The sequence below is a fragment of the Corvus brachyrhynchos genome, unplaced genomic scaffold (genome assembly GCF_000691975.1).
Source record: "Corvus brachyrhynchos isolate BGI_N302 unplaced genomic scaffold, ASM69197v1 scaffold144, whole genome shotgun sequence".
NCBI classification, from domain to species: domain Eukaryota; kingdom Metazoa; phylum Chordata; class Aves; order Passeriformes; family Corvidae; genus Corvus; species Corvus brachyrhynchos.
In genome coordinates, this window is record NW_008237406.1 from 41,478 (window position 1) to 56,118 (window position 14,641).

The window sequence follows — 14,641 nt, forward strand, 5'->3', positions numbered from 1 at the left end:
AGCAGGAAGCAGTAATCACAATGTTCTTTTCAAAGTGTGCCCTGGTCTATCTGAAGAGCACTTTTAAGTTGATGCTTCTCTCACTGCCATGTAATGCTGTTTTGTAACAGCTCCTCAGAGGGAGGCATGGAAATTTCTCCTCTCATTTCAGCTTAATGCCCATCTTAAAAGCAGGGAGGTTTCATTATGGGAAGGGGAGAGCCAGGGTGGTTCACTTGGGGCTGACTGAGGAATAAATGTTTGACTTGGGAAAGTGAAGTCCTTGGGAGCTGTTGGAAGATGACCTCTACCCTCCCCTTCCATCCTCCCAAGCTAAATGGAATAATTTGGTGCAAAATTATGGCTTTGTGTGGCTTAGCTGGAGTCAAACTGGTTGCACTTACATACCCGTGTTCTTTTGAAAGATCTCACATATTATCAGGGAAATACGGCAGTTCCAGCAGCCCTCCTACCGCATCGAGCACCAGCAGAAGGTAAGGCTCCTGCCTGCTACTGAAATCAGCGCTGTGGCAGCAATTACCTGTGAGGTACAGCTGTCATTGAAAGCTAAAATTGGTGTTTTCTGCTCCCACGCATGGAGGAGAGGACAGACGGACACACAGACGGGTCTTTGGGGCGGTGAGACCCTCACCCTGCAGGGGCTCTTTGTTTGATGCCTTCTAAAGAAGCTTTTTGCTCCTTTGGAAGGTCCCTGGGGATTTGCAGCCCACGAGAGTGTGAGGGGTTCAGAGGGAGGTATGTTCTCCCTGCCCTGAGACCATGCACTGAGGGTCAGGAGATGCCCCGAGCACCTGCTGAGGCATCCTGCAATTCCTTTCCCCTTTGTCCTTGGGAGTGATGCAACTGTGACCAAAGCCGGTCTGTGCCTTCAGAGAAGGTTCATCTCAGACTCCAGACGAGCAGCTTGGGTTGAGGTAACCTGGCAAAGGATTTGCCCTTTCCTAAGAGGAGTTAATCCTAATGAATTCCCAGAGTGCTGCAGCTCCATCTTTATGCCAGCAGCATTCCAAGGAGCTGTGTGGTTTCTCAAGAAAACAACACGAGGGGATCTCAAGATCCAAAATGTGCTGAAAGGGAAAGGAAGGCTGGGAGGTTCCTATGGCAGTTCCATGCAGTCTGTCCATCCGTGTTTCCCCGTCCAGGTCACTCACTACCTGCTGGACAAGACCCTGATCATCGACGAGGACACCTTGTACGAGCTGTCCCTGAAGATCGAGCCCCGGCTCCCCGCCTGACGTGCCCGCCCCGCTGCAGACAGCTCTGGGACAGTGAACAGAACCATGCATGCCACCTCCTATAGACAGCAAGATGAATTCTGAGAAGAATGCCAGCTCTCTTGTCCAGCAAGAGATACAGAGTCTCACAGCCTTTCCCTCTCAGGAAACACAAATGAGTGTTGGAGGTGAAAGACAAAGACTCTTCCTACCCAGCTTAAGCAATTTCTGCTTTGCAAAGATCATGTTTGGCATTAGGGATCATGATTTAATGGGAAACAGGAGACTTTCCTGTGAACAGGCACTCATTGCAGCCATCTCACATGAGAAATTAAGGGTACAGATTTAAATGGTGGTAATATATTCAGGTGTATTAGGATAAATAAGCAAAGTGAGGTGGCTGGGTTGATGGCTAACTATGTGTTCACTGAGGCAGTAATGGCTGTGGTGTTCTCATATTGTGGTAATTTCATTCAAAAATCAGGATTTTAGCAGTCATCTACTACTTTGGAGTGATACTGACAGCATCTAGTAACTTCAGATCTGCAGTTGTTTGAAACACCCGCTGTACATTTAATGCTACTCTTTATAAAACATTCTCTTCTTTCAGTGTCTCGCCAGCCTTTTCTAAGGTGACTGATTGTATCTGTAAAAATGATTTGTAAATATATTTTTCATCAGTGAGAGTATTTACAGCATGGAGAGCAAATGGACTGGTGGAATAGTTGTAAATAGTTGCCAGCTGGGAAGGTGAGGGATCAGGAGGGGTGGTGCAGAGGAGGGTGAGTGACGTTGCACACAGCCCTGGAAGAGGCACTTTATTTTCCTGCGCCTCCTGCAGCTTCTCTGACAAGTCAGGCTACAGAGCACTTTCTGGACACACTGTGGAGAGAAATACATGTCTGCCTGGCAGCAGGCGGTGATCAGCAGTGAACACTTGGAGCTGGAGTGACAGTTTCGTTCTGCGTGGAATCGGTGGTTTGAAAAATGTGTATCTTTTTGTTGTTGTTCAGCCATTTGGCACTGACTTAGCTCTAAAATTGAACCTGTCAGTGGCAAACATTGAATGCCAGCAAACACAAACTATATATTTTTATCTGAGCTAGTAATTATCACGTGCATATGTTTGAGAAAACGTGCTATTTGTAAATGTTTTCAGAGCCTCTGCTTTTGTGATGTACCAGGTAGATAGATGTCATTTCTACAGTAGTTGGTACTTCTTGTATTTTCCTCATCAAGAGTGGCCTGTTGTAGCTGCATGGGAAGTTAGCTCAAATGCTATAAAGGACATCATAGCATAAAACACAGGTGTTATCACTGTTGAAAACAAAAATTGGCTGGAAAAGTGTCCTTACTTTTCCAATGATATTCAGCCAGTTGAAGAAATAGGGCTATATCACCGTATACCTCCCTTAAATCCTCTCAGGGAGAAAGGTGTTTAAAACAGATTGTGACTGAGGCCTATTTGATCTGACATATCTTACACAGTCATGATGCTTCTTAACGCTGGCGATGAAAAATGGACCTGCCCGGCTTGTGGTTTTTGTCTTTATTTGCACTTTAATTACACTGCTGGCCCAGCCCAGAGCTGCACAATGAGTTCCATTCGTTCTGTCTGAGTGTGACTGCCAGCACTTACAAATGTACCTTAGCAGCTGTAAGTTTCATTAAGGTCCTTCTCCACAAGGACCATCTCCTTGTAAATAACTGCATGGGGAAGTGTCCCCGATACTGGAAAATTCCTCCATTAGAAAAGCAGACAGCAAGGGAGATGGAAATGCTAGGAACACTTTAAATAGTTCTGGCTAATGATTGCTGTAGAAATGTTACTTATAGAAGCTTTTTATTGTAAAAAATGTGTTTATTTCTTTTGACTAATGATTGACAAGAAGCTGATTGCATCCCAGTGCATGATATGAGGAGAAAAAAAAAGAGCATGGTTTATTTGGACCACAAAACCAACTGTGTGTTTACTGTAAAGCAGTTACCAGGCAGTAGTTTCATAAAACACTTCGAAGTCATGGAGCAACAGGGAAAATGTGGTCCAAAAAGTGATTTCTTAAGTTGGTTTTATTGTTTCTTTGTTAACAAAGAAAATGTCTAACAGCTGTCAGTGTCAATGGGCATCTGTGTTATACGCTATAAAGTGCTGCTTTATCTGCCTGTACCCATTTAACCAAATCTCCTTCATGTTCTTAGGGTTACAGGGTACAAATCCTCATCGTGCTCCTGTCACAGTTCATTGTTCTGTGCTCCACACGTGTGTGTTGGTCAGAGCACTCGATGCATTTCAGCGCTGGCTCACAGGGCTGTGCTGTGCTCATGTGACGAGAGGAGGGGGGCAGATGGGCCTTTCCAAAGGGGCTGAGCACCCAGAGCTTGAAATCTGGGAATGTGGTAGTTCAGCCCCTTTGGGGAAGCACATCCTGCTCATATGCCAAAGGTTGCCTCTTGTCCCAGTGGCCAGTTTAGGTCAGAATCAGGAGAGTTGCATGCTTGATCTGTGTTTGTAGCAACAGCAGCAGCAGCAACAAAATTTGTTAAAAATTACTATGGTCACAGTGATGTTTGACTTGCTGATGGCTAACGTTGATGTTTTTGCTTGGGGATACAATGCTTTTGTTAAAGCACAGGAAGAAGTGAGGATGCACCTTGTCGCCCACAACCCTCGCCAGGGCTGCAGCCCTGTGACGGCAGCTGGCAGCAGCTGTTGTGCAGCACACACAGCCAGTGCTGGGCTGTGGGCTGAGTGCTTCTGAGTGCCTCTGCTACAGCCCTGCTGCATGTTTGGGCTGTGGCAATAGTCAGTAGGCAGCAGCAACCTGCTTTGTGTGAGGCTTTGCCTAGTTCCAGTATGACCAGCTTAGCCCAGTGGTGTCCCTGTGTGGCCACAGGGGTCTGGAGCTCCTCGCTCCCTGTGCCACCCCACCACAGCCGCATCACGTAGAGATGATAGAGATATCATCATCACACACCCACTCTTGGCCTCTGGTGTTTCAGGGAGCACGGCTCCCAGTGAGGACTCTGTCACTGGGGTCTTGCTGTCTTTTAGGATCTTGTCTCTCGCTGCTTTCACGCCGCGGGAGCATCACAGACTCACTTTCCTGCAAAGGGAGCCGGAGGAGCCCCGCGAGTGAGGATTCCCTGGACAGAGAAGGGCCGAAGCGCCTGTCCACTTGCCTTCTGAGCCCCCAGGCTGCCTGCAGCGAGGGCTGCTCCGTGCGCGGGCGGCCGGGCCGCTGGCGGCGATGGGGATAACGCGTTTCACCCGCTGCTCTGCGGCGGGCGCGCTGCCAGCCACGCCCGCGGGCTCCGCAGGACCTTGTACTGCAAAAGTAGCAGCCCAGCTGTGACCGTGGTGACCCGGGACCCTGGGCAGCAGCACAGACACGGCCCCTTCAGCGACCGAGAGCGCTCGTCACACGCTGACACAGGGTTAGAGTTGCCTTCACCCCAGCCTTCACCCCCAGCCCTCCCCCTGAACCCAGCAGTTGTTGTTAGTGACCGAGCCCTGACTACTCATCCTCTAGATGAAAACCTTGACCTGTAGAATTCACAGTGGCAGAGTGTGTTCGTTCTGTCCCTTTCCTCTGGCTAGTCCTGTGACACACAGACACGTAGCTTCATGGTGAGAGGTGATACCTGGCGCTGATCACCCTGATTTTGGAGTAAGGAGGAGGTCCCCGTCCTCTTTCTGCTTTCCTAGCTTTTAATACTGATTATTGTTCTGTAGGATAAAAAGGAACTTAATTATTTTAATTATTTATTAACTTAAACCATGTTGATTTTTATTTCAGGACATGTTAATTATCCCAAATTTTCCTTCATGTTTATAATTTATTTTAAGGGTTTTCAAAAACACTGTTTTATTTGTATCAACATTCAGTCTTTCCTCCTTTCACTCTTAGCAACAATATTAAACCTTGATGATTTAAAACTCTCACCCATAGAGACATTTTTACCCACTCATAATTTTACTCACCAAGGGCAAAACCCTTCAGACCTCATTCTTGACAGTACCTTAGGCTTCACCGAGAGCTTTTCATAAGTCTTTGGGGATCTGGCTCTCAGCTATTTGCCTGTTACAGTTTTTGCCTCCAAAGGTCAAATGTCTCTGTCTAGGATGCTTTATGTCCAAAATGCTGCTCAGTGATGGTTGTTCTGTTGTACCTTTACTCCTGAGGTAGTGTCTGAAGTTCTGTTACCTAGGGCAGTAGATGTGTGTTTATTTGACAGATGTACCTATATCAAACGTGTTACTTAGTGCACAATCCAGTTGTTTTTGCATGTATTGCAACTTCTCTTTTGACCTGAGGTTATTGCTTTGTATTGTTAGTAAGGCATACCAGGCAAGGTGTTGTGCCTGTGTGCTAATAAACATTCTTTTCTTTCCCGAGTTTCAAGAGTCCTCACTGGAGTTTGTTTATTCTTTTACCCCGTCATGAAGAATTAAATCTACTCCCCCTGAATTACCGAGTCTCTTAGAAAAGCAAGTCATGAAAGAGGAAAAAAATCGGGGAAAATTTTGGGTCCGTAGTTGGAAAGAATGGTTTAAATTACTGTGTTTTACTCTTCTTTTCCACTCATGATGCATTGCAGCTGCCATGGGCATCACTGGTCATAACTGACATTGGGTTTGGACTTCTGTCTACACGTCCCTTGCTTTCTCTGGGCTGGTGTCCTGCCCTGGGTTTAAAAAACCAATAAAAGCACATGTTAAACACAGGAAAAGACAGAAACTGTCATACATGAAATCCCTAATTGTGCTTGGTCGTTGCATATTAAGTGCTTTAATTAATTAATTTTGAGTTAAATATTTTTAAATAGAATCCTAAAATTAACCCATCAGCCCAGGTACAAAAATCAAGTTCCATTATCAGTGTTTTCCATTGTTCAAAGTAGTTTATTAAGAGAGTTGCACCCTTCCCAGTTAAAAATTCCCCAGTTAAAAATCCCCAACTTATGCTCCCTTTTCAAACTTCAAACCACCTGTACACCATAAGAGTTATCTTTCCTGTGTTTACTGTATACTTTTGCAAGTGTTTTGAGATGTGTTGGATGTATTTTAATACTTTTTTTAGGTGTTTTTACTTGCACTTTGGTTCCAAGGCTCACTCCAAAAACCAAAGGGGCGGGCTGTGGGCAGACTGGGGCGGAGCAAAGGCACTATAAAACAACAAGACAGTGAAAGAGAAGCTCTTTGCAGGCTAGCTGTGGTGGATGTCGCTGCTGGGCATTAAAAGCCTTGCTGCTATTAAGGAGCCTTTAATAATTTTTTTCCTGACTTTTGGACCAGCAAGTCCTTTTCTCTGCCTGAGGTCCAGTGCTGTGTCAGCCAGAAGATCTCAGATCCCTGCGCTCCTGGGGCATACCATCTATCGAGCCATAGGATCCCAAATTTTTATATTTTTCTAATTTCTGTAATTTTTCAATTTTTCTGTTTTCAATAAATTAATCTTTTTAAGAGTTGTCTCTTTTCTCACAGAAACCACAGTGGTTTGTAAGTAGGTTGTGTCCCTCCCCTTGTTATAGGATAACAACTCACGTGGAGGTAAAGTGACTTGCAAAATGAAGAGAAACAGTTAACAGAGGTTGGGACTACAAAACCAGGTCTCCAGCTTGTGTTACACGCTTTAATCACTGCTTACAGCTTTTCTGTGTTGAACTCAGTGATTTCATGAAAACTGAAAGATTCCTCTTAAATTTGTTTCAAGAATTAGCATTTTAAACAAGTAAACAGCAATGGCACAGCAGGTCTGTGTAAGGAGGAGATACAGCAAGTGACAGAATAAAATCAGCTTCTTTTCAGTATTTTGTGACCTTGTGGTCACATCTTCTCCATTCCGTTTACATTTCTGGTAAATTACATTTCACATAAAAACTGAAATTAACTGGGAGAGCAACTTACCCTTGAAGTTGTCAGATACAGTCAATAGAAGAAGAAAAATTATAATACTTCCTAAGCAGCTCTGTTTAAAAGTGCTGCAGGATAATTTAAAGTTGTTTTCCCAACACTTTAAGCCATTCATTTTCCTTATGCCAAACAGTTAGCTGATTTACGTCTTTATTCTAAGGCCATCATTGTAGGACGAGAGAATGACAGAATGGTTTGGGATGGAAGGGACAATTATGCCCCATCCAGGGCCAGCTATGCCATGAGCAGGAACACCTCCCACTGTCCCAGGCTGCTCCCAGCCCCAATGTCCAGCCTGGCCTTGGGCACTGCCAGGGATCCAGGGGCAGCCCCAGCTGCTCTGGGCACCCTGTGCCAGGGCCTGCCCACCCTGCCAGGGAACAATTCCTTCCCAATCTCCCATCCAGCCCTGCTCTCTGGCACTGGGAAGCCATGCTGGAATCTCCAAATAAATCTGAGAGCACCCAACCCTCTTTAATGTTGACCATGAAGGAAGCAGAGGAAGCTCGTGGTTACAGGCTGTTCAAAATCCTCATTTCTGTGAAGAAATTGGTCCTGACTGATAATGCAAACATAATGAATAAGAATTGTGAAGACTGGATTACGCCTTGAAAGTTACATTCCAGTGTTCTGCCTCTATTTCTGTATAACCTTAAAAGAAGTAAAATTTGAGAAGACCAGATTTTGGCTTTAAATATCCAGTTTAAAAGAGGACTGCAACAATGACTGGTATTGGTTCTAGTTCCTTGCTCCTGGATATGACTCCGTACATGGGGGTTGGTGGCAGCAGAAATCACCTCAAGTTTGCTTTCTCAGAGGTGGCACCTCCCCTGTGTGACACTCTTTGGGTCAGGTGGATGCGCCAGAAATACTGACAGAATTGTTGCTAAAAGCTTCTCTTGTCTCACTCTACCCTGCCTGTAAGGTCTGTGTTTGTAGGATTGGGGACAATATATGCAAATCACATCTAGATCCTTGATATGTTTCATGTAGACCAAACCCAGCAACTTTTCCAGACAGAGAAGACACAAAGTCATACCGATGCTTCATATTCCATTTGAAATAGTAATATTTGTTTCTTCCATTTTGTTGGTTGTGAAAATTTCATATCCAATGGAAAAACCATCTGCAACAAGAGCACCTTTTTCCTTCTCTAACCATTCCTCCCAGTGTTTCCGTGACAAGGAAATGCTGGGTCACCATGGTGGAAAGAGAGAAGGTGTCCAGAGGTCAAGATACCTGAATGTTTGTGAGCTGTGGTTCTCTGGTCACTACTGGTTTGAGCTCCCTGACTATCACCATCGCAGAATTGATTTATTTGTGTCTGCAATGCAGCTGGCAAAATATGAGGGGAAAAAAAAAAAAAAAAAAGGACCACTTTTTGAATTTTGGAGATTCCTGCTTCTCCAAAGGGCCAGTTCCATCTTTAGGAAAACCTTTTCTCCTCCCTTCAGCCAGAAAACACATTGCTAATTATAGACAGCCTTTCCTCTACTCTGTAGTGGATGCCCTGTGAAGAGCAACTTCAATTACTTAAAATAGCTGGGTTATTTTTAAAACCTTGGTTGGGCCTTGTTGAGCTCTGTATTTAGTGGACTTGGAGTAGCACCTTGAGAAGCCTTTCTCTGGAGGAATTGCAGGTGTAGGTTGGCTGCTCTATGCCTGCTTGTCCCCTTGGCCATGGCCAGTGTGTGCCCATGACTGACACCAAGAGCTTGATTTGCCTCCACAGCCCCTGTGGGGTGCAGGGGTTGGATGCCCCTCAAAAAGGGATTTTTCCCCATCTGAGACCTCGGTGGCTGCGCTGTGTAAGTGGATATTGAGCATTCGCAGTCACGAGGAATCCTCAGCACAAGGACAGGGTAACCCCTTGGTATCAGGTGTGTTTGCTCATGGGGTGCTGTGCCTCACTGCCTTATTCTGAATCCCAGGAATTACAGAGCCATGGAACTGGAAAACCGGGAACTGCCATTGCACCAGGGGACAGTCCAGCTTATGGTTTATAAGGACGTTGTGTCCAGTGGCTCTTTGCTGGTCTTATTTAGCAGAGCTGACTTCAGCAGCAGGAGAGACACTGATCTGTGTCCTTGCGCAGCTCCTCAGGACAAACACAGCACCCTCCAACTCCTGACTCCACACACAGAGTTTGGACGAACAGCTCAGCTCATCACTTCTGTCCTGACTGCTTTGATTGCTAATAAATTGTGTCCCACACACAGAAACTGAACTTCAAATAAATTTTCTTTTCAATAGAAAAGGCTCTCCCATAAAACACAGTAACCTTTGTCTGGCCGTTACAGGTAACTCCCCTGTCCAGCAGCTCCCAGGACAAACTCCAGCTGCTGGACTCTGTGCATGGGCAGATGGCATTAATAGGAACTGCAACTGAATTAACACTCAGCTACTGCTGCCTCCCCAGCACGAGCACTGAAACCACCACAGCATTTCAGTTGTTAGACAATTATGTTAGAGATGAAAATGGGGCATTATTTACGGATGATCCTTGGCATGCCAACTGTTTCAGCACCTGAGTTTCTCACAAAATAGACCACAGAACAGTAGTAAAGCTGAACCATTTTTTAAGTATTAATGATATATTCTTTAGAAGTCATTAGGGAAGTTGCTAACAGTGTTTTCCAGGTGTTTGTGCTGTAAATTCACAGTCTGGGGTTTGTTTGCATCTTCTGTTCTCCCAGGCTCTCAGCTGGCAAATACTTGAACCTCTGCATAACCCAGCCAGGCACTTCATGGTATCACCTGCTTCCAGGTGAAGTCCTGGTCTGTCCAAGGCCTTTATGACAAAAGGGTAAAAAATGTAAAATTAGACGTGTGCCTCCATCACGAGCCATGGATTTGCTGTGCCCATATTTCCTTGCTCATGTTACCTCAAGAGATCCACAGTTGTTTGGTTTTTTTCTCTATCAACACCAGGAGCACAGTGTTGGGTTGATAAAAAACTGGTGTGGTTCAGGGGCTGTTTCCAGATGCATTGATGTGGAATGGCTGGTTTGGTTTTAATTATGGTGGGTGTGCATGGCTCCTATTAGCCCAAACAAGCCACGACAGTTTGGGGGAGAGATGTCTATGTTTTGTAAAGTTTCAAAAATCTGAAATGTGGGTTCAGGAAATTGCTTTGTAAAAGTAAAAGAATATGGAATGTACAAAGGGAGAAGGACATTGTAAGTGTTAGATAGTTAAAATCTGCACAGTGCTGGCCTCTGTGCTCCTCTGCCAGCCTTGACACATGTTCAGCTCTGGTGGGAGCAGAGCCAGGTGAATGAAATTGATTATTCTTTCATGCTTCCCAAACCATCAAGTGTTATTTCTTACTGTAATTTTCTGCTATGTAGCTATAGAGATACATCACTTCTAAGTGCAATATAGTAATATAATAATAGTAATTCTAGATGAGAGGCTTCAGATGCCTCCTTTTACATTTCATGTTTCTGTGCCCCTCTGCCTTACAAACAGTCAAGAATTAATCTTGTGAATTAAAGAGTAAAGGGGAGGAAAAAAAGCCCAAATCCCCCTCTGTGATCTCAGCTCACCCTGGTCCCATTCCCTGCCCTGACCCGTTTCCACCTGGGATGTGTGCGGGTGGAATTGTGGCATTGCCCTACGCTGGTGTCTCTCTGGAGCTGGTCAGGCAGGCAGGGCTGACCTTTCTCTTCTGGCTGTTCCTAAATGAGTCCTTGGGTGAGGACCAGGCTGACGTGAGTGCTCTGCACTCGAGAGGTGTGTGAGAGATGATGCTGCTGCCACATCCTGCTGATGCCCTCAAGGGCACCCTTGTGCAGGCAAATGCCACTCACGTAACCCAGCAGGGCAGGATTGGCCCCTGCAGCAATTATTTTCGTTTCCCTCACCTCCTTTTGCCCGTCTCAAATTACCTGGGCTCCTGTCAGTGCCCAGCCTCCTGCTCCCTTTACACTCTGGGCTCGCTGCAGGCAGCAGGACATCCCTACCTCCAGCTCCAAGGTAACTATACATACATTGCTTTTCTAGCCTCAAACCATAGCATTTCAAATGCAAGGGTTATTAAAAACAAATTCAAAGCACCACAGGATGTGGTGTTAATTTGGTTAAATTTCTTGACGCGTGTAAGTACTTGGTGTAGGAAAGTTTGTGCCAGCCCCCACTGTGCAGCTGCTTCAAATCATGGAATCACAGGATTATTAATACTGGAAAAGATCTCTAGGATCATAAAGCCCAGACCTTAATGCTGACCCTTAAGTAACAATTTTAGTTAGAGGAAGATAGACTCTTTGCAGATGTGTAACAAGTTCAGAGAAAATGTCTCTAATTACATGAGTTTTTTGTGATTTTGATTGTAGCTCTCTGCACTGCGAAGATGAGAGGTTTATACTGCAAAATAGCACCAGATTGGCTCAGAAGGGTGAGCAGTGCCTGCACCTTGACTGGGCTTTTGCAGGAGAATTTGGGCGTCTGGGTCTCACCTGGTCGGGTCTGACCAGCAAGACCTTCAGCTGACAGAAACCAAAAGTCATGGTGGTACCAAGGGGTTGTTCTCTGATCTGTGAAGAGTTACCGTGTCTTCTCTACTCATACGAATCTGGTCACAGGTTCATAGTTTGGATTTTTTATTTTTTTTTTCTCCAAATTAGTAAGTTTTTATAACCATTCACTCTCCTCTGGAATTACAAGCAGGAAGAAACTGAAATGTGGTTGGTGTTTTTGGTGGAGATGTTCCACGCTGTGATTAAGCCACTGTCAGAACGATGCCTGCACTTGGTGCTGTTTCTGCGCTTTGGAGACTGCATCTCAAAACCCAGATGAGTCAAAAGGGTTTGAGTGATGCTGAGGGTGAGCAATGAAACTGGAAAAAATCACCTATATTGCTTTATGAGATTGGATGTTTTAACGTGTGTCTTATTCTCTGAGCTGTAGGGTGATGCTGCAAACCAAGAGTGATGTAAACTGATTTCTGTGTGTCTAAAAATGGCCTCTGAGGCAAGCAGTGACTCATGGCAGTCGCTGCAGATGTTTCTGAGGCTCCAGAACCTTCCATGGACAGGCGGGGAAAACTTTCCACTGCCCTCTGTAGGCTTTAGCTCGAGCTAAGGATGGCTTAGAGGAATTACCTCTCAAGTATAAAAGGCCAGGCTCTGTGTCCCTGCACCACGTGAGGGCCCAGCTCAGTGCAGGGATCCTGTGGCTAAAGAGCTTTGTGGGGTAAGACGTGTGCACACATTCCCTGTGGGGCTGAGCCCGTGTGAACTTTAGCTGTGACTGTGCCATTCCTCCAAAATGTCACTCAGGATCACATGGGGCTGCAATTAATACCACCCATGACATGGCTCAAATATCTAATCTACTTCTATTTCTAGAAATGTCACTGTAACCCTTACACCTTCCTTCCCTCCGGGCAAGTGTGAAATACTGGATAACCAATACCTGTGTTAGAATGCACGCAGAGAAAGATGGAGCTGGAAACTTCCTATTTAGAAGAAGTCAAGAAAGTGAAGAATTAACAGGACAAGAATTTTTAAATTTTTTTTCTTAATATTAGAAGTAGTTTTGAAGTTGTCAGATTCCTGGGGTTCAAGCTGTGGTTACAAAGTGCCCCTCCACCAGTGACACCTACAATCCTTTGGGCTGTTCTTCAGCCAGCACCAGATTTGCTGTAGTGACTTCATTTAAACCTTGGTGCTGGCCTTTGTCTCCATTTTTTGTGCATGGCAGGTGATACAGATAAGAAAATGCAGTTTAAAGCCCAAGATGTGCTGCTGGCAGGACACGGGTGTCCTGAGGGCTGGTTACAGGTAGCTGAGCACGTCCTGGGGCAGAGCAGAGCAAGAAGGGCTGTGACCTCTAAGGCTGTGACCTTGTGGACACATTGTGCTGATTCACTGGCCATGGCATATGGGAATCCTGCACTGGGAAAGGCAAGGCTGGTTTGATCCTGCACTGGCTCACCCCTATGGTGCCAAGGGGGTGAAAATGAGGAGTGTGGAATGAGGAGCCCTTGGTTTTGCAGACACTGGAGGTCACCTGCTGTACTGTCTGTTACTCTGAGTCAGTGCTGCAGATGTACTCTGGCCCCTGCAGACATGGCCCCACAGGAGGATTCCCTGGAATTAACCAAAGCTGCTCATTATGGGACGAACGTGGTGCAGGGCAGTTGTTTATGGGACACTTGCTGTGTGTTCCCCCCCTGTACAGCAGCGTTTGTGCCCTTTCTGAGAGGTGCCACAAGCACAGATGACCTTGGGGGTAAAACCGGACCGGAGCTGGTGCCAGTGAGAAAGGCCAGTCCCAAGGCACTGAGCTGTGCTCCACTCCCTGGCCTGGGGCCACCTGCCATCCTGGTGGTGTACAAAGACATCCTGACCAGTGTTATGAGGCAGCTATTCCGAGCACGAGCAGACTGAGGTAAAACGGGAAAATGTACAAGGCAAGCCGTGAAAGCGTTTTGTGAAGCTCAAATACCCAAAAATGCCTTGCAGTGACCTTGACTAATAAGAGGAAAACAGAAACCCATCCCTTGCCTACAGGTGGAATCCCCTGTAGGAGACACACCTGGTGCTGAATACGGGCTGGGACACGAAACCAGACCCTCCACCCGCAGCAGAGAGCTGTGGGCACTGCTGGGGCTGTGCCACCCGCACAGGGCAGGAGGACACACAGGCTGTGGGTGACAGCAGAGCAGCCCAGCCCTGCCTGCCACTGCCACAGCTCAGTTTGGGGCACATCTCTGAGTGTTTCTTACACAGTGGGCCAAAATATCTGCATCCTTACATTGTTCACGAGGAAGGTGCCTCTTAGTGTGCGTACCCATTACACTGGGGAAAAGAGTTTTGTTGCTACGGAGCATTGTCTGAGTGACACGTGCTTGAGGACTCGTGCCAGGAATCCTAAGAGTCTTGTTAAAAATCTGAAAAATGAAATCTTTAAGGTTTGTACCCCAAAAAAGGTGTCGTGTCTAATCACGTAGAAATCAGACCTCTCTTGGACAAATGACACAGTAAAAATCAGTTTAAGATTAGATGCATCTAATCCTGTCTAAAATAAAGCCCGAATTCTCATGTAGCTTGTGGTGGACTGAAAGAACTTGAAACTTGTGGAAGGTTGGTGCAATTAATGAACCACTTACCACACATAAACATTTAAGAAGAAATTGATATATCAGACTCAAGACCCCTTTAAGAATATTTTGCCAGTGACTTCAGAATGCCCAGCAGAGGAGAAAGCTCCTTTGCTTATGAGGAAGCATTCCAGTGTAAAGGGAAAACGAAAGTAATAGTAAGAAAAAATGACAGGACTGATAGGGTTGCAGACAACCCCATGACAGAACCTGGCTCAGAAGAGTTTCTGTGTCTGTGCTGGCAGTACTGCCCTGCTGAGTGAGGAGTCTCCTGGTCTCAGGGGCTGTGTGGCTCCCCGGGGCCAGCACTGGCCTGCAGTGACCACGCTGTGGCCCCAGGGCTGCTCTGGTCTCCGGCCACTTGGGCGCTCAGCGGAGAGGAGCTCTGCTCTGGGCTCAGAGCCCCCT

The 14,641-nt window shown here is 46.1% G+C and overlaps 1 protein-coding gene and 1 long non-coding RNA gene across 2 annotated transcripts in view; both read left to right on the forward strand.

Annotated features, from left to right (window-relative positions):
• The window catches only part of LOC103613261 (ras-specific guanine nucleotide-releasing factor 2), a gene marked incomplete at its 5' end in the record, with an annotated part of 43,798 nt that extends 38,187 nt beyond the window's left edge, over nt 1–5,611 (forward strand). Inside the window, 2 exons of the mRNA XM_008631014.2 lie at nt 405–473; nt 1,143–5,611. Coding sequence (XP_008629236.2) covers nt 405–473; nt 1,143–1,235 — 162 coding nt within the window. The remainder of the gene's footprint in view (nt 1–404; nt 474–1,142) is intronic.
• A 5,390-nt stretch (nt 5,612–11,001) lies between these two features.
• Nucleotides 11,002–14,641, forward strand: part of LOC108445862 — a 7,189-nt gene continuing 3,549 nt past the window's right edge. Inside the window, exon 1 of the long non-coding RNA XR_001860893.1 lies at nt 11,002–11,106. This is a non-coding gene — a long non-coding RNA (uncharacterized LOC108445862). The remainder of the gene's footprint in view (nt 11,107–14,641) is intronic.